The following is a 19705-nucleotide window of genomic DNA, read 5'->3' on the forward strand; positions in this document are numbered from 1 at the left end:
TCGCTGTCCCTACCAGTGGGCGTTAGTGGAAAACAAGCTCACATGGCAGGGGCAGCCCATCTATTCAGGAAGAGCTTTATCTGCACTTATGTTATCTACTATCTCAACTCCGTTTATGGGATGAGGTAAAGAACAACCACACATTTTAAAACAATTACGTCTATTTAATTAACTCACTGACAGTGAGTCCTTAAAGTTAGGTTATTGGTCTTAAAACCAGTAAGAATATGTATCCAGAACCATTTCCTGAACTGAGTTGGACAACTTCATAAAGTGCTTGTCTGACGCGAGGAGTACCACACACCAATGTGGACTTTCATGATAGCTATCATTGTGCCAAAAACCCAGCACTGACAGACTAGGACGTGGGCTTCCCCACTCAGGCCTGAATCAGTGGAGTCAGTATTTTTTCCCCCTTACTAGCTTGAAAAAGATAGCTTAACCAAGTAGTCAGAAGATTTTTACTTTCTGTTTTCCTTGTTGGGGCTTTTGAAGGCCTGGGCTTCAGCCTCTCCGGAGTCTTCCTTCTCCCGTGGCCAGCAGCTGCTGTCCTCTCCACTCTGCGAGGTATCTGTCTGATCTTTCTGCTTTTGAGTTTTCTGCAAGTCTGTCATGAATTCTATGCTCTGCTTCAGGCTCTGAATTCTTTCCTAAGAATATTCAAGAATATTCACATTGTATGTTTGTTGTCAACTTTTAAAGTAATGCATTTTTTTTCCTGGGAGTTTGTACTTATTGTCATTAACTAGGGAACAAATATAATCATATCAAGAGGGTATGACATTTAGAAACAGAACAATAAAATTTACTACTTCAATTCAGATAATTTCCAATTTCAGAGAATGTCTAAAAACTTGATCACATCATCAGAAAGCTTATAGAAGAGAATGTATGAATTAAGATGTATTCTTTGAAGTTCTGAATTAAAAAAATAAAATTTCGCTTAATATATGTTAAAAATTTTATATATAACAGAATGGCTCTTTTGAAAGTTAACAATCACCGGGTATATTAAAACCTAGAGCCTGTGAACCGATGACGTGTCCTTATATTCTGGTATCCTAGGGTAATCACTGAAGACTTTGCCATTTTTCTCTTCCATGTGAAAATATGCCTTGATGAGAATACTAAGTTGCCAGCATAGTTCCCTCCTTGCCGTGCATAATGCTCTAGTAACCAGAGAACTCTTGTTTCTATTTTGTGAAACATGTGCTCAATTTTCCACTGCGGTGATAACCTGTGAGATTTCCATCCTGGTTAAGGGCTTGAGGTTTCTGGACCAATTTTAAAGAGGCAGATTTGTTCCTACTGACTACTCTGCCTTTTACCTCTGAGAGTTGTCACTGGGTAAAATTTGGAGTGCAGTGCAGCCTCCTCAGCAAGGGTGGATTATCCAGTAGGCAAGGTAAACACTGTGCTTACCTTGCTTACCAGATCATCGGTAGTGAACAAATTCATATCTTTTCACCACATCAAAGATTCTGCTTCTAGGTATGGCTGGCACCTGTCTTTCCCCCAACCCCACAGCACGCTGCTACAGAATCAAAGCCTCTTTTCAAATTTACAATCCCTGACGGACTGATTACGTGGTAAGCAAGGTAAGCACGGGCTGGCTTACTAATGTGAAACCCAAATAAAAAACTCGTTGCTGACGAGTCGACTCCAACTCATAGCGACCCTATAGGACACAGTAGAGCTGCCCCATACGGTTTCCAAGGAGTGGCTCGTAGAAACCCAATGAAACCATGTGAAATTTGCCACTACAGATTAGTAAGTAAGCACAAGTAAGCCCATGCTTACCTTGCTTACTGGGTAATCCGCCTCTTCTCCTTAGGCTGCATAGCAACAGCAGGGAACAAAGACTTCTGCTGCATAGAAGCTAAGAACTGGAAAGGGCCAGAGGTCATTCAAATAAGAACAACATCGCCCAGAAATGCTAGCTCACTCACCTGAGGCCACAGAATTGCTGGCCAAGACTAGGCCTCTCCTCACCACACTAAGCTGCATCAACAGCACACCCTTAGCCTGTGGGAGCCTCCAGAGAGGCTGGGCCTGCTACCTGGCTGTGAAGTCATGTTAAAACTGTTCAAGTAATACATTTTATTTAGACAAAGATATGGGCAGCAAAGAAAATAAAAACATTGTTAATTTATCTAGACAGAAACGGAGTTAAGACGTTTAACATTTTAGTATTTTTCTAAACAGTAAACATGTTAGCAAACTGGAATGATACTAATATTTGGTAACAAGCATATTTTTCAGTTAACAAATTATAAGCATTTTCCTTCCATACTGTTCAATACTCTTTAAAGCCCTTTGAATAACTGTATATATTTTTTTTACTCCATTCTATGTATGTGCCATGATTTAATTCACACTCTAAGAGCTATGCCTGCTAACCAAAAGGTCTGCAGTACAAATCCACTAGACAGATGCTCTCTGCAAGTCCTATGGGCCAGTCTATTCTGTCCTATAGTGTCACTATGAGTTGGAAGTGACTTAACAACGTTTTGCGTTTGTTGGACATTTAGATTATTTCCTAGTTTCTGCTATTACAAATAAAAGCCTCATGACCATTACTATAAATAAACCACTCTAGGAATCTCTGATTATCTTTTTAGGATGAAGTTCTAGAAGGGGATACACTAGGTTAAAGGGAATGAGTATTTAAAGGCTTTTGAAACTTATTCCCAAACTGCCTTCCAGAAAGCGTTATATCAATTTGTATCAGTATCTGAAAGTTTCATCAGTGTTTGAAAATTTCTCTAAATGCTGGCCAAACTGAATAGTATCACTAAAAACAATGCCAATTTGATTTTTAAAAACATCTTATTTTAATACATACTTAAAAAATATTAATGAGTTAGAGATTTCTGTGACTATCTATTGGCCATTTGTGCCCCCCCCCCCATGTCATCTGAGCTGCGTCTCACTCATCTCTGTAGCCCTGGAACTAGGCTGGCACATCGTTGTGTGCCGTCAAGTCGATTCCAACTCATAGCGCCCCTACAGGACAGAGCTGAACTGCCCCACAAGGCTTCCTAGACTGTAATCTTTCTAGAAGCAGATCACCAAGTCTTTTCTCCATGGAGCTGCTGGTGGGTTCAAATCACTGACCTTTTGGTTTGTAGTCGAGTGCTTAACCACTGTACCACCAGGGTTCCTTGGCACATTGTAGGTGCTCAATAAATGCTGGCGAAACGAATGGGCTTAGATCACAAGGGTCTCAGTAACCTTTTTATTCCCACTCTAGAATTTATAAAGCAAAATCTACATTAAGAGCATTTTGGGATTTTTTTTAACATAACATGCACAAAATTTAAATAATTCAATTAAAGAAACGTTCTAAATTTAGAAACAAGGGAAAAAAACTGAGTTTAATTAATTTTTACTCTCAATGCTTTTTTCGTTTTTGGTAATTAAAACTTCTCCGCATCAGCGTACTGTTCATTGAGGGTTAATTTTACAGTATTAAATGGCTAAAAGTGCTTGGTTTGTTGCCATTAATAGCTAACGCTTAATGAGTGATTACTCTCGCACCAGGCAGACTTTATGAGGTAAACAGTATTACCATCCCCATCTTATGGGCCAGGAAAGAGGCTGCGCAGTTGCCTGGCCTGCCTGAGGTCACCAGGATTAGTCTGATCCTGAAGCTACTAGGCTATGCACTGCAGTTTGTTAAATGCAGCATTCTACTCACGCACACGTCCGCTGTTTATAAAGATACTACTTCCGATAGTCACTATTTGGGTGTAACTAAGAAAATGATGAATGACTACTCTAAAAAAAACACTTTACATTGAACATTCAAAACCAGTTATCACTTAAAAGATGCCATTCGTGGAAGGGTGTGCTGGGCTCTCTTGGGAGCTTTGCTATTAGAAGAGTTAACATCTACATTTAAACATTTTAGAATCACTGTTGTGACCTCCCATCTAGGGTGGAGAGAACAGTCAACAGGAAGCTGTTAACACAGGATGGGTAGGGCTCCTCAACAGGAAGACCTCTGAAAAAAAGGAAAACAACGGAGAGAGAGAGAGAAAAGGGAAAGTGGAGAAGGGAGTTTATTTTCTGGGTCACCCCCAGTAAAAATCAAGACACTGGAGTCTTCTGCACATTAGCTAAAGAAGAGAACATACTGGTGAATTAAAGTTGGCAAGCTGACTTTGGATACGTTAAAAATCAAGACACTGGAGTCTTCTGCACATTAGCTAAAGAAGAGAACATACTGGTGAATCAAAGTTGGTAAGCTGACTTTGGATATGTTAGATCTATGTAAATTGACCTCTTTCCCCAAAATACAATGTGTGTCTTCTGGAGTGCCAACAGGCTGCACTTACTGGATGCGCTTTTCCTTCACGTACAATCACAACAAACACCTGCAGGTTTTTAAACCTGGAATGTGGCTTGGTTCTGGATTCTGAGACTTCCTGCAAAGTGGGATAAACATTTTACACTCCCTTTCCCTCTGCAAATTTTGCCAAAAGATGGGTGACTGGATTACATTATAGTTTCCCAAGTCTTGAGGAAAGGGTGGGAAATGATGTTGTTTAAATATTAAGAGTGTAAGAAAAATCATCAATCCAAATATTTTTCCCCAGTTAAGTAGATCCAAGAATCTTGCAGAGCCAAGCACAGATACGGAGACATCCGCACGCCAAGGCATTTCTTTAAACATAGAGCTGTAATACAATCACCAAAAAAAAAAAAAAAAAAAAACAGAAAACAAAAAACACTAAATTGGAAAACCAAAAACATGACTCATTTTTACTATCCTTTAGCTCTTCTGGGTCTGAGCTCAAGCCCTGAATTTTCATTCCTTTCTGCTTCTCCCGTGTCTGACACCCACTCATTTATTTGCCTTTGCAAGTCCTTCTATCTTGCTGTCTTTTTTAAAAGTCTCCTCCCTAGTCTAGCTCTTATTTGGAATCACAACACTGCTGCCAGAAATTCTCTTGGAGATCATAGGTTAAACGCTTCTTTACAGATGAGAACCCTGAGGCCTAGGGTAGCCAAGGTCTTGCCCACAGCCCACAGATTAGTGGCAGGGAGTTAAAACTAGCACCCAGTCTTCTGACTTTCTGCCACGGCACCAGGACTACCCTCAATGTTTTCCTACACGTAGCCCCCCATTAATGTGGTTCATCCTACTCAGAGCTGTGACAAACACCTCAAAAAAAGCTACTTATCTTCTTAGTTTTTTTTTTTTCTTTTTCCAGCAGATTCAGTGATTACCTCAGTTTATCCTTCAAGATCTCTCATCAACTGTCACTCTGATATGACACTCGTAATTTTGCGCGACACTGTCTACAGTCCAGTTTTGGATAAGTCATCATGTTTAAACTCTCTCACCCCACTTGATGACGTTGTGTCTGGGGCTCTGTATGCATTTCTCCCTTTACAATGCCATGCACCAATTCTTGACCTTTAAGGAAGATTCTGCTGTCGTGAAGAGGGGGCCTAGAGATAGTCCCATGCGATTTCTCATTTGTGTATTTTGTCTTTTTGCTTCATTCACCAAGAAGCACAGGATTGCCCAGAACACTGGATTCTACCACAAGGGGAAACCGAGTGCTTTCATCCTCAAAGGGCTCGTAATTCATCCAACCTTCATGGAATTCAGGCTGCTGTTTCTTCCACAGTCAAATTTTGCTGCCCACAGCAGAAATAAGTCTATCTCACGAACATCAATTCAAGAGCCTCTAAAGAACTAATTACAAGTGAATATTTAATTGTATCAATGCCAAGTGAGACTCTTCCTGCCTTAATCTTCTGTTTACTAAAATTTTTCCTTAGTATTTCCTACTATAATATGATCTATTAATAACATAAAATCAGTATTGTATTGGATCTGTACCCCTATGATCAAATAATTATTGTTTAGAACAAAGAGTTTTCTTTACCTGGCTAAGAATTTTCATCCCTGAGTGTAATAGCTTCTTTGCAGCTTTATAATAAATGGTCTCTGGCTTGTTGTAAATCATGGCATTAGTACACATTAGTTTGAAATTATCCTGTAGAGAGAATATTAAGAATAAAAATGCATTAAAATAGAGTAACTCTCTCAGCAAGTTTTAAAACATACAGATGCTCTAAAACTTAAAAAGACCTTTTCTTCTACTGTTCACTAAGCAACATTAAGTAATAGCAATTTATAATAAAAAAAATTTAGGACTCATCAATGAAACAAATATTGCTAAATTAATTTAAATATGTTACAACATTCTGTTCCAAAAAACATTTCATAGTAACTGTATATAAAGTTTAGATCCCACAAGGAAATTTTTAAGTGAGTTTCTTCAATATAACCTTATTGCACAAGGACTGAGAAGAAAATCCTTCTACTTCATATTTATTAGAATAATCCTGGCTGAAGAGCCAATGTAATTTCAAAAATTATTTCTAGTTTAAACCAAACATTTTAAATTTCCATTTTGGAATTAAATATTTCAGATCTTGACTGAAGACTGGAAACAGTGCTAAATTATCACAATATTTCCTGCCAAATTCAAATTAAGTGAACAAAAATGTTAAAACATTTAGTCATTTTAAGTGTCTGAGTACTCTCATAAGCTAAATACAACTGGCAGAATGTTGTAAAATCATGCCGAACAACCTCAAGGAGTCACAACATGTAAATGGAGTAGCCAAATCATCAGAACGGTATTTTTGGTTTAAATTTCAAAGTATGCACACGTGCTGGAGAACTCAGTTCCACTGCATTTTTTTCATGGCTGAGTCACTTCTACATTATAGAAATATGAGAGTGATTATGCCAAAGTCTCACTAATTCAATTGATAAAAATCCAACAAAAAAGGACCCCCTTCCCCAACAATCCAAAACAGACACATTCAAAATCCACTGCTTAGTAGTTAGTGACGACAACTCCCAACACTTAAACGGAAGGAAAGAGGTAAAATGAATTCTACTTCAAAGTATCTAAAGAGATGGATTCAAAGGTCACAATGAATCTGGTATTAAATTTATTGTGGTTGGAAGTATACTGGATTCTCAGCTTCTGGCCGTCTCTAATCAGTTATGCTCAGGTGCTGGATTTCGAAGAATCTGAAGAAAGTTTTGGATCTACTCCTCAAACATACACACACAATGTTGAACACATTTTTCATGCAATTTTAGCAGGTTCACGGACCCCTAAAAGCCCTTCTGTGGCTTCCCAAGGAAACTCGTGTTAAGAACTTCTGCTACAGATATTGTGAAACATTTCCATTCCATTAAGAATTATTAAATATATACTTCGGGGAGAGGGGGCAGATGACCTGGACAGATGACTAAATAACCACTGAGCAAGAAGACTACTGGGTGAGCATCGCCACAGACCTGATCCTTGAAGGCCATTTACAGACACCTTCAATCTTAACTGCAATGTATTAGGCGTCACTGGACTTTGGTAATGGTACTTGGTCATTCAAAAAGATGAATGCCTGTTCTGCACACATTTCACACAATTTTTTTGCTTTAGTAACCTAATGAGCTGAATAAATACATATTACTTCAGGCTGTGAAACTTTCCCCAGACAAAAGACACATTAACGCTGACAACTTCAAAGAGTTAAGAATACTTGTTCATTTCAATTATGATAAACCTTAACCCATTTTCCTCAAAAACACTTAGGGGACACACTCTCTTGTCATCGATAAGAAAAAGATCGTAGAGAAACGCTTCACAGAAGAAAAAAGGAAATATTTTCCATTAAGCAAAAATAAGGTCAGAAATATGCTGGGAAAACCAAGGAAAATAGTCCTAGCCAAATTCTCACCAGAGATACAATTTGGAAAAGTTTCCACATCTCTGAATATAAGAGAATAAAACCCAGGTTTTTCAGGGCAAGAGGGACATTATCTACACACTTAAAACTGACAGTGACAGAATTAAATACCGGTGTTCTTCATGAAGAGCCCTGGTGGCACAGTGGTTAAGAGCTTGGCTGCTAACCAAAAGTTCAGCAGTTTGAATCCACCAGCCACTCCTTGGAAACCCTATGGGGCAGTTCTACTCTGTCCTCTAAGGTCACTATGAGTCAGAATCGACTTGATAGCAAAGGGTTTGGTTCTTCATAAATCTCAGCTGATCTACATGTGGATGAAAAAGAAGAGACAAAGTAAAGATAATGTTTACAGTCTTATTTTCCTTTCGTAATTAATTAGGGCCTAGCCTTTAGGTCAAGTGAACACTACGATGCTCCTGTGGAAAAAATAAATGTAAAATAGATACTACCTAAACCAGCTAAGTTTGTAGCGGTTTGATACGAAGCAAACTGAAAAAAACAGATGGTATCTTCTCTTTGGAAGAATAAAGAGAAGAAAACTGTACCTGTGATATCAATATATACCAATACTCTTCAAAGATGGAAAAAACTTTAACATTACATTTTCTTGCGGATTGTATATGTTTTATTAATTTTATTTTTTTTTAATTTCTTTTCTTCTCCTTCTTCTTAAAGCTGAAGAAAATATGCTCAACAAATGTAGCCTAAGTAAACTCAGGGAGCAATGACTTACAACAAACTGGTGTTGGTAGGCGGCGTCGCATTGTTTCCGACTCATGGCAACTCTATGTACAACAGAATGAAATACTGCCCAGTCCTGCACCATCCTCACAATCACTGTCATGTCTGAGCCCACTGTTGTAACCACCATGTCAAATCCATCTTGTTGAGGGTCTTCCTTTTTTTCACTGACCATCTATTTCAGCAAGCATGATGCCCTTCTCCAGGCACTGGTCCCTCCTGATAACATGTCCAAAGTACATGAGACAAAGTATTGCCATCCTTGCTTCTAAGGAGCATTCTGGCTGTACTTCTTTTAAGACAGATTTGATCATTCTTCTGGCAGTCCATGGTATATTCAATATTTTTCACCAACACCATAATTCAAAGGCATCAATTCTTCTTTGGTCTTCCTTATTCATCGTCCAGCTTTTCCACGCATATGAGACAATCGAAAATATCATGACTTCAATATTTTCTCTATTTATCATGTTGTTGTTTATTGGTTAAGTTGTTGTGATTTTTGATTTCTTTATGTTGAGATGTAATCCATACTGAAGGCTGCAGTCTTTGATCTTCATCAGTAAGTGCTTCAAGTCCTCTTCGCTTTCAGCAAGTAAGGTGTATTATCTGTGTAACGCAGGCTGTTAATGAGTCTTCCTCCAGTGCTGATGCTGTGTTCTTTCTCATATAGTCCAGTCTCTTGGACTACGTGCTCAGCATACAGTTTAAACAAGTACAGTGAAAAGACCCAAACCTGACACATTTCCCTTCTGATTTTAAACCATGCAATAATCCCTTGTTCTGTTAGAATGGCTCCTTCTTAGTCCATGTACAGGCTCCTCACAAGCACAATTAAGTGTCTGGAATTCCCATTCTTCACAATGTTATCCATAATTTGTTATAACCCACACAGCAGAATGCCTTTGCATAGTCACTAAAACACATTAAACATCTTTCTGGTATTCTCTGCTTTCAGCCAAGATCCATCTGAGATCAGCAATGACATTCCTCATTCCACGTCCTCTTCTGAATCTGGCTTGAATTTCTGGCAGTTTCTTGTCAATGTACTGCTACAACCACTTTTGAATTACCTTCAGCAAAATTTTACTTGCCTGTAGTATTAATGACACCGTTTGATAATTTCCACATTTCTGTTGGATCACCTTTCTGTGGAATGGGCAAAAATATGGACCTCTTTCCAGTCAGTTGGCCAGGTAGCTGTCTTCCAAATTTCTTGGCACAGAAACTATCCATTAAAGTAGAAAATGTAATTAAACTGTCACTTAGTATTTTTGGACAAGCCAATTTCTTCTCTATTTTAGAAGATACACACTTTATATGTCTAGAAAAAGAAATCCTACTCAAATTATGCTTTCATTAAAGCATCAATTTTACCTGTGTTGATGAAAAGACAAGAATCTTATACTATCTTTTTATTTTAAAGGCTGTGAAAATATACTTTGGAATACATATGAAACTCAAAATTTCACTAAAAACAAAAAACAAAACAATATACCAGATGGCTTATTTCACCTGGTTTTCTATTACTGAGCTCAAAAAAAGCTAAGACAAAAACACAAAGATATTGGATACTAAAATCAACTTAATTCTTTGCAAAATAAAAGGTCAATCCAAAATATTCTGAACACCAGACCTCCAGATTTTTACCAAGTTTTTGTGTATGTGGATCCAAGAGTTTGACCCTCAAGTGAATAAAGATGTCTCTGAGAGTTTTATTTTGTACAAGAGCTCAGTCTATTTCTCCAACCAAAATATAAATAATTATAATTACCTTTAGTTCTTCTATGGACTGGTAGTCATTGTTCTTGATCTTTTCTTTCATGGTACTAAAATCCATTGGGTGTTTAATGATCATGGAGTAGCCAGGAGCAATAAAATCAGTCACAGGAAATGAAAAGAAAGCACTTGGGTCTTTTCTGTGAAGATATTAAAAAAAAAAAAAAAAACTTATATTTCTATGACAAACAAATCTACTGGTCTAGAAGCAGATGTCAGAGAAAAACTCTAGATGGAGCAAGAATCTGTAGTATGCTACCAAGTTTTTCGCTGAAAATTGAAGGAAAAATTTTAATGACAAGGCTTTATATACTAGTTGTACTCTTAAGACAGATAATATTTCTTTTTAAATATGTAGTCCAATTAATTAGTAGCACCTTCTACAAACGGGAAAATGAAGCAAAATAACCTAGGCTAACAACCAATGTCTCGGCCTTTGGGAGCTTAGTACTGTCTATCGTTACTAACCGTGGGAGAAAAGACAAAAATGTTAACTATGAATGCATACCTGCAATTTCCATATTGATTTCTAACAGGTTTGGGTTCCTTGTGGACCACAGAATTATTGCATCCATGTGTATATGTGTATTTTCTCAATCAACAGAAAAAACTTCTGTTGCATGCCTGCACACGTGTGTGCTCAAAAAACTGACATTAAGAAAGGTCTTCATGACACCCCTAAACCTGAGAAAAAGCGCTTTCTATTACAGGTTCTCAACTCTGGCTGCACATCAGAATCATCGGGGGAGCTTTAAAAATACTCCAATGTGTGTGTGTGCTGGGGGGAGGCTCACCTAGACCCATTAAGTCAGAATACAAGGTCCTGAAGGTTTACCCGTTTTCTCCTAAGAGTTTTATCTTTAGGTCATTGATCCATTTTGAGTCAATTTTCATATATGGTGTGAGGTAGGGGCCCAACTTCTTTCTTCTGCATGTGGAAATTTAGTTGTCCTGGCACCATTTGTTAGAGACTATTCTTTCCTCATCGAATGGACTTGGCACCCACGTTGAAAATCAACTGACTAAAGATGTATGGGTATACTTCTAGACTGTTAATTTTACTTCACTGGTCTGTATGTCTATCATTGTATCAGTACCACACTGTCCTGATTACTGTAGCTTTGTAGTATGTTTTGAAATAGGGGAGTGTGAGTCATCCTACTTTGTTCTTTTTCAAGACTGTTTTGGCTATCTGGGGTCGTTTGTAATTTCTTATGAATTTAAGGATTTGCTTTACCATTTCTGCAAAAAAGGCTATTGGAATTTTGATAGGGATTGCATTAAATCTGTAGACGGAAGTACTGACATATTTTCAAGTCCATGGACATAAGATGTCTTTCCATTTATTTGCTGTTAGTGCTGTTGAGTTGGCTCTGACTCATGGCAACCCTATGTATAACAGAATGAAATGTTGCCCAGTGCTGTGCCATTGGTAATCACTGGTATGTTTTGAGTTCATTGTTGTGACTACTGAGTCAATCCATCTCATTCAGGGTTACCCTCATTTTCAATGACCCTCTAATTTACCAAACATTCTTTTCTAGCAATTGTTCTGATGTGTCTAAAGTAAGTAAGCTGAAGTGTCGCCACCCTTGCTTCTAAGGAGCATTCCGGTTGTATTTCTTCTAAGGCTGATTTGTTCATTCTTTTGGCAGTCCACAGTATATTCAATATTCTTTACCAATACCACATTTCGAATGCATCAATTCTTCTCTCTTCCTCTTTCACTGCCCAGCTTTTACACATGTATGAGGTGACTGAAAAGACCATGGCTTGGGTCAGACATACCTTAGTCATCAAAGTGACATCTTTGCTTTTTAAAATTTTAAAGAGATCTTTTGCCGCTGATCTTCCCATTGCAATATGTCATTTGCTTTCTTGACTACTGCTTCCACAGGCACTGATTGCTAATCCAAGTAGAATGAAAATGTCAACAACTTAAATTTTTCTCCATTTATCGTGAAGTTGTTTATCAGTCCAGTTGTGAGGATTTTTGCTTTCTTCATCTTCAGGCACAATCCACACTGAATGCTGTAGTCTTTGACTTTCATCCGTTAAGTGCTTCAAGCAGTCTTCATTTTCAGCAAGCAAGGCTGTGTCATCTGCATACTGTATGTTGTTAATGAGTCTTCCTCTAATCCTGATGCTGCATTCTTTCATCTAGTCCAGCCTTGAGGATTACTTGTTCAGTATACACACTGAATAGAGTGAAAGGATACAACACTGCTGCACACCTTTCCCATCTTAAACCATGCAGTATCCCCTGTTCTGTTTGAACAACTGCCTCTTGATCCATGTACAAGTTCCACAAGAGCACAACAAAGTGCTCTGGAATTCCTGTTCTTCATCACATCCATAATTTGTTATGATCCACACAATCAGATGCATTCATGTAGTCAATAAAACACAGCTAAACATCCTTTGGGTGTTCAGCCAAGGTCACCTGACATCAAGCAAGCAGAGTGGGGACCTCATACCACCAAGAAAGCACTGCTGGAAGCAGAGCATGTCCTTTGGACCCAGGGTCCCTGCACGGAGAAGCTCCTAGTCGAGGGGACGATTGATAACAAGGACCGTTCTCCAGCGCTGACAGAGAGAGAAAGCCTTCCCCTGGAGCTGACACCCTGATTTTGGACCTGTAGCTTACTAGACCGTGAGAGAATAAATTTCTCTTTGTTAAAGCCATCCACTTGTGGTATTTCTGTTATAACAGCACTAGAAGACAGACTATGGTACCAGGAATGGGGTGCTGCTCTAACAGATACCTAAAATGTGGAAGTGGTTTTGAAACTATGAATGGATAGAGGACTCAGAAGGAAGTGAAGAAAACTGTTAACACTGAAGACAGTGCAAATGATGAGAAGCGGCAGCAGCAGAACCCGGAGTCCAGCGTGAGACAGTGCTGGAACCGACCCATGGAGCGAAAGAGCTGATTGCCAAAGGCACTTACTGATGGAGCTAGACTTGCCAACCCATGGGGCAAGAGAGCTCAATGCTTTCTGTTCGAAGGTTACTGGCGGAGTGAGGTGCCTCCAGGCACTTATTGGTGGAGCTACATAGCTTTGGAACACTTGCCCCAGCAGGGCAGATGTGTGTGGTGAGGCCGGAGGGGCCAAGGAACCAGGAAGCATAAGCTGAAGAGACAAGGAACATAGGAAGCAGAACTGCCTCAGTCTCTAAGGGTATGGCCATGACTTCTGGGGTCTCAAAGGGTGGAGTCATGGCCTCTGGTGTTTCTAAGGGTGGAGTTGCCACTCAGACGGACTAGGAGAATGATGCGCCTAACGCCAAGAGAGTAAAACTGCCATTCCAGTGGGCCTGGAAAGTGTGACCAGTATCGAGTCTGGAGGGCAGGACTACTGTGTGAATGGTCTCAGAGAACAAAGGATTATTTGCAAAGCCTTAAGGACTAATGTAATGTGTTCTGCTGACTTGCTTGGTGCCTGTTATGCCTTCTTTCCCTCCAATCTCTCCTATTTGTAATGGAAATGTCTAGCTTGTGCCTGCCTGTTGTACCACTGTACCCTGGAAGCAGATAGCTTGTATTCTAGATTTCACAGATTAAGAGGAACTTCTGAATTTTGGACCTGGAGTTGATTTAAGACTTCTGCTATGATATGATGGGATGGATATGTTTTACATGTGGCAAGGACATGAATTTTGGGGGGCCAAAGGGTGGGATGTTATGCATCAAATTGTGTCCTCCAAAAATGTATGTCAACGTGATTAGAACATGATTCCCAGTATTGTGTGACTGTCCTCCATTTTGTAATTGTAATTTTTCTATGTGTTGTAAATCCTAATCTCTGCTTGTGGTTAATGAAGCAAGATGAGATTATGTTAAAGAAGATTAGTGTGGGATTGTAACATCCTTCCTAAGGCCATTTCCCTGATCCAGTATAAAGGGAGTTTTCCTGGGACGTGGCCTGTTCCACCTTTTATCTTATAAGAAAATAAAAGGTAAGAGAGGTGAGTAGAGAGTTGGGGACCTGGTATCACCAAGAAAGCAGCACTGGGAGCAAAGCATGTCCTTTGGGCGCAGGGTTCCTGCGTGGAGAAGATTGAAGACAAGGACCTTCCCCCAGAGCCAACAGAGAAAGCCCTCCCCTGGAGCTGATGCCCTCAATTTGGACTTCTAGCCTACTAGGCTGTGAAAATAAATAAACTTCTCTTTGTTAAAGCCATCCACTTGTGTTATTTCTGTTATGGTGGCACTACATGACTAAGACAGTCATAAAGCAAATCAGGGATGGAGATAGAATCTGAACTCCAGCGTGCCTGAATCTACCTTTATTCTTCCCAGCAGGATGCCTAAGCAGTGAAACTAAAAAATATTGAAAATGAGCAAAAATACCCAGTCCAGAACTAACATACCCAGATTCATTCTGTTCATCGTAGTTACCATGGTCAACAACACTAATCATCTCTCGAAGTCTTCTTTTGCAACTATCTTTCAGAGAAAATTATCAACTATATCCCATAAAATGAGTCATTTTACTATAGAACCCCATCTAGTTTTTTTGACCCAAAATGGTTTTGGCAAACTTGATTAATTATATTCTTTACCAGTCTTAGCTCTCTGAGCCTCACAAATAAAAACTCACCCAATCACTAAAGCTACTTAAAATCTAATTTCAGGTTCTAATTCCCAAAATGTTCTCAGCAATGTTAAGATTCTTGGACTAAAAAATACCTTTTAAAGTAGGCTTTTCTTAAGGTGACATCATTAACCTACATTCCAATTTTATGTTACAAGAAAAAAACTAAAAGGCAGACAAAGCACTTTACAGTCATAACTTTTAATTGAGATGGAATGCTGAATACTCACACATTCACTCCTTTGAGACAAGTAATGAATAATTTATTCAAGGGTAAAGACTAGAAATTCAATGTTCTCAACTACTCTGTAACACCAAAAAAGAGGAGAGCCTGGTAGCGTCTTAACTGTAAAGCTGAACAGATGTTATATACAGACAGCTTTAGCGACTTTATCTTGAACACTTATTTATGATGTGCTCTGGGGCTGATACGTAAGTACAACACAGTGAAAACCAAGATCCCTAGTAGAATGTATGCCTTAGAACCATCAATCCCCTGCAAATACACTGTAAGTGTCTCTGAATTGGAAATTCAGATTCTGAGTGAAGGGAGTATCAAAATAAACATTTCAATAACGATTGGGTTATTCTTTTCTCTTTTAAGAGGTTTACTTAACATTTGTTTAATCCGGACATTATTCAGAATAAATTCCCACATTTAAAAGAGGGTCACAATTCTGATTTATGGTGCTATGTTTCTTCTCCTAGTCTCAGTAATTGCTGAACACTCACAGCATGACATGCACTGCACAAATACACAGAACATACTTCAATCTATTAGCAAAACCGGAAATATCTGTACTGTTTATGCCATGTTTAAAGCTTTAACATCAGAAAGTACTTAAGATAAAAAAGAAAGTTGCCATTAAGAGTATTATGTAATAGCATTCAAGTTGCCAGTTAAAACAAGGCAAATAAGAACATCCAAAAGTCAGCCTCTTGAAGTACTTCTACTGCCAGACAAAATATTTATCATCCATTTTAAAATGAAGTACATTTGGATCTAGGCCACAAAATGTGGCTTTAAGTAGTCAAAAAAGGGGAAGTGGGTTTGGATCCTATACATTTTACCATTTCAATTTCCATGTTACGAAAAAGTTGGAAAAAACATTTACCTCTGCAATTGTCTCATCAGTTGATTCAAAGCTTCTTGAAGGGGTGTCTGTTCTACTTCTAAAGAAAAACAGAAACAAAAAGAGTGTTTTTAAAAGGAAGATTCTAGAGAGTTTTACATTTAGCTTGTTTTCTTTCTATATGGTTTCTCTAATATTCATTATTAAACATCTTGTACAGAACTGCCAAGAGGACTTGAACCATGTACTGATGAAGATCAAAGACTACAGCCTTCAGTATGGATTACACCTCAACACAAAGAAAACAAAAATCCTCACAAGTGGACCAATAAGCAACCTCATGACAAACGGAAAATACCGAAGTTGTCAAGGACTTCATTCTACTTGGATTCACAATCAAGCCCATGGAAGCAGCAGTCAAAAAATCAAATGACATACTGCATTGGGCAAATCTGCTGCAAAAAACCTCTTTAAAGCATTGAAAAGCAAAGATGTCACTTTGAGGACTAAGGTGCACCCGACTGAAGCCATGGTATCTTCAACTGCCTCATATGCATTTAAAAGCTGGACAATGAATAAGGAAGACAGAAGAAGATTTGATGCCTCTGAATAATAGTGTTGGTGAAGAATACTGAATATACGATGGACTGCCAGGAGAACAAACAAATCTATCTTGGAAGAAGTACTGCTAGGATGCTCCTTAGAAATCAGGATAGCAAGACTTCGTCTCACGTACTTTGGACACATTATCAGGAAGGACCAGTCCCCAGAGAAGGACATCCTGCTTGGTAAAGGAGAGGGTCAGCGAAAAAGAGGGAGACCCTCAACGAGATGAATTAACACAGTGGCTGCAACAATGGGCTCAAACAGCAATGACTCTGAGGATGGTACAGGATTGGGCAGTGTTTCATTCTGTTGTACAGAGGGTTGCTATGACTCAGAACCGACTCGAAAGCACCTGACAGGTAGAAAAGGAAATTTCATTTATTTTCGCTATGCTGAAGTTTGAGGAGATCAATTCAAAATTGAAGCTAATTGCTATTTCTTACGCAGTGAGATAAGAAAAAAAAAGAAAAAACTAAGCAAAATAAAAAAACACCAGTTAAAAGCTTCTACACTGTAACTTCCACCACTTGTCTGTCAGTTTGCTATACTGTTGTGGCTTGTGTGCTGCTGTGAAGATGGAAGCTATGCCGGGGTATTTGAAATAGCAGCAGGGTCACCCATGATGGACAAGTTTAAGCAGCGTTTTCAGACCAAGAGAGACTAGAAAGAAGGACCTGGTGGACTACTTCTAAGAAAACTGGCCAGTGAAAATCTTATGAATAGCAGCAGGACAGTGTCTGATACAGTACTGGAAGATGAGCCCCTCAGTTTGGAAGGCACATAAAATACAACTGGGGAAGAGCTGCCTCCTCAAAGTACAGTCCAGGGATAGAGTAAAGCTTCTGGGGCCTTCATTTGCTTATGTGACACGACTCAAAATGAGACCAAACAGCTGCAACTATCATTAATAAATCAGAACGTGAAATGAAGCATAAATCTAAGAAAATTGGAAGTAGTCAAAAATGAAATGAAATGCATAAAGATCAATATCCTACGCTTTAAACCCACTGCTGTCAAGTCGATTCTGACTCATAGTGACTATACAGGACAGAGTAGAACTGCCCTGTATGGTATCAGAGGAACAGCTGGTAGATTCGAACTGCCGGCCTCTTGGTTAACAACGCACCACCATCACACCACCAGGGCTCCATCCTAGTGAGCTGAGATGGACTGGTACTGGCCATTTTGAATCTGACCATCATATGGTCTACTATGCCAGAAATAACAAATTGAAGAGGAATATGTCACATTCAGCATCAGAAAGAAGATTTCAAGGTCCGTCCTGAGGTACAGTACTCTCAGTGACAGGATAATATCCGTACATCTACAAAGACGACCAGTTAATTTGCCTATTATTCAAATTTATGCACCAACCACTAATGTCAAAGATAAAGGAATAGAAGATTTTTACCAACTTCTGCAGTCTGAAACTAATCAAACACACCATCAAGGTGCACTGATAAATTACTGGGGATTGGAATGCAAAAGCTGGAAACGAAGGATCAGTAGTTGGAAAATAAGGCCTTGGTGATAGAAATGACACTGAAGATCACATGATAGAATTTTGCAAGACCAACGACTTATTCATTGCAAGTACCTTTTTCAACAACATAAATGGTGACTGTATATGTGGACCTCGGCAGATGGAATACACAGGAATCAAATCAACTACATCTGCGTAAAGACACGCCGGCGGAGCTCAATATCATCACTCAGAACAAGGCCAGGGGCTGACTGCGGAACAGACCATCAACTGCTCACACACAAGTTCAAGCTGAAGCCAGAGAACATTAAAACAAGTCCATGAGGGCCAGTGTGACCTTGCCATATATCCCACCTGAATTTAGAGACCATCTCAGGAACAGATTTGATGCGCTGAACCCTAATGACTGAAGACCAGACGAGTGGTGAAATGACATAAAAAATATCGCTGTATGAAAGAAGCAAAAGTTCATTAAAAAGACAAGAAAGAAGGAAAAGACCAAAATGGATGTCCGACGAGACTCTGATGCTTATTCTCGAACACAGTGTAGCCAAACCTAATGGAAGAAAGGATGAGGGAAAAGAGCTGAACAAAAGATTTCAAAGGGCAGCTTGAGAACACAAAGTAAAGTATTATAATGGAAAGTGCAATGACCTGGAGTTAAGGGAAGAACACACTCGGCATATGCTGAAAGAACTGAAGGAAAAATTCCAGCCTTGAGCTGCAATACTGAAGGAGTCTATGGGCAAAATACTGAACACAGGAAGGATCAAAACGAGATGCAGCAAATACACAGTCACTATACCAGAAAGAACTGGTCGACGTTCAACCATTTCACGAGGTAGCACATGATCAAGAACCAATGGTAATGAAGGAAGAAGTCCAAGCTACACTGAAGGCATCAGCGAAAAACAAGACTGCAGGAATTGATGGAAAACCAACACAGATGTTTCAGCAGATGGATGCGGTGCTGGAGGTGTTGTCTATGCTAAGAAATGTGGAAGACAGCTACCTGGCCGACTGTAAGAGATCCGTATTTGTGCTCATTCCAAAGAAAAGTGATCCAACAGAATGTGGACATTATCAAACAATATCATTAATATCATAAATAAAATTTTGCTGAAGATAATGCGAGAATAGTTGCAGCAGTACATCAACACGTAACTGTACAAAATTCAAGCTGGATTCAGAACGAGGAATATCACTGCTGGTGTTAGATGGATCTTGGCTGAAAGCAGAGAATACCAGAAAGATGTTTACCTGTATTTTACTGGCTGTACAAAGCCATTCAACTGTGTGGATCCTAACAAATTACGGACAACACTGAGAAGAATGAGAATTTCAGAACATTTAATTGTGCTCACGTGAAACCTGTACATGGACCAATAGGCAGTTGTTTGAACAGAACAAGGGGATATTGTGTGGTTCAAAATCAGGAAAGGGGTACACCTTTACTATACTTATTCAATCTATATGCTGAGCAAATAATCTGAGGCTGGGCTATATGAGGAAGAACTTGGCATCAGGAAAGAAGACTCATTAACAACCTGTGTTATGCAGATGACACAGCCTTGCTTGCTGAAACAGAAGAGGACTTGAAGCACTTACTGATGAAGATCAAAACCACAGCCTTCAGT

General features: G+C 39.1%; 1 protein-coding gene across 2 annotated transcripts in view; it reads right to left on the bottom strand.

Annotated features, from left to right (window-relative positions):
- LOC126064525 (bromodomain-containing protein 7) overlaps positions 1-19705 on the bottom strand; it is a 54811-nt gene that overhangs the window by 16134 nt on the left and 18972 nt on the right. For both annotated transcript variants that reach the window (XM_049863706.1, XM_049863705.1), the window contains exons 4-7: positions 16022-16079; positions 10304-10448; positions 5904-6014; positions 466-650 (exon numbers count right to left, since the gene is read on the bottom strand). In XM_049863706.1, the coding sequence (XP_049719663.1) occupies positions 466-650; positions 5904-6014; positions 10304-10448; positions 16022-16079 (499 nt within the window). The remainder of the gene's footprint in view (positions 1-465; positions 651-5903; positions 6015-10303; positions 10449-16021; positions 16080-19705) is intronic.

This window comes from Elephas maximus, chromosome 21, assembly GCF_024166365.1.
Source record: "Elephas maximus indicus isolate mEleMax1 chromosome 21, mEleMax1 primary haplotype, whole genome shotgun sequence".
NCBI classification, from domain to species: domain Eukaryota; kingdom Metazoa; phylum Chordata; class Mammalia; order Proboscidea; family Elephantidae; genus Elephas; species Elephas maximus.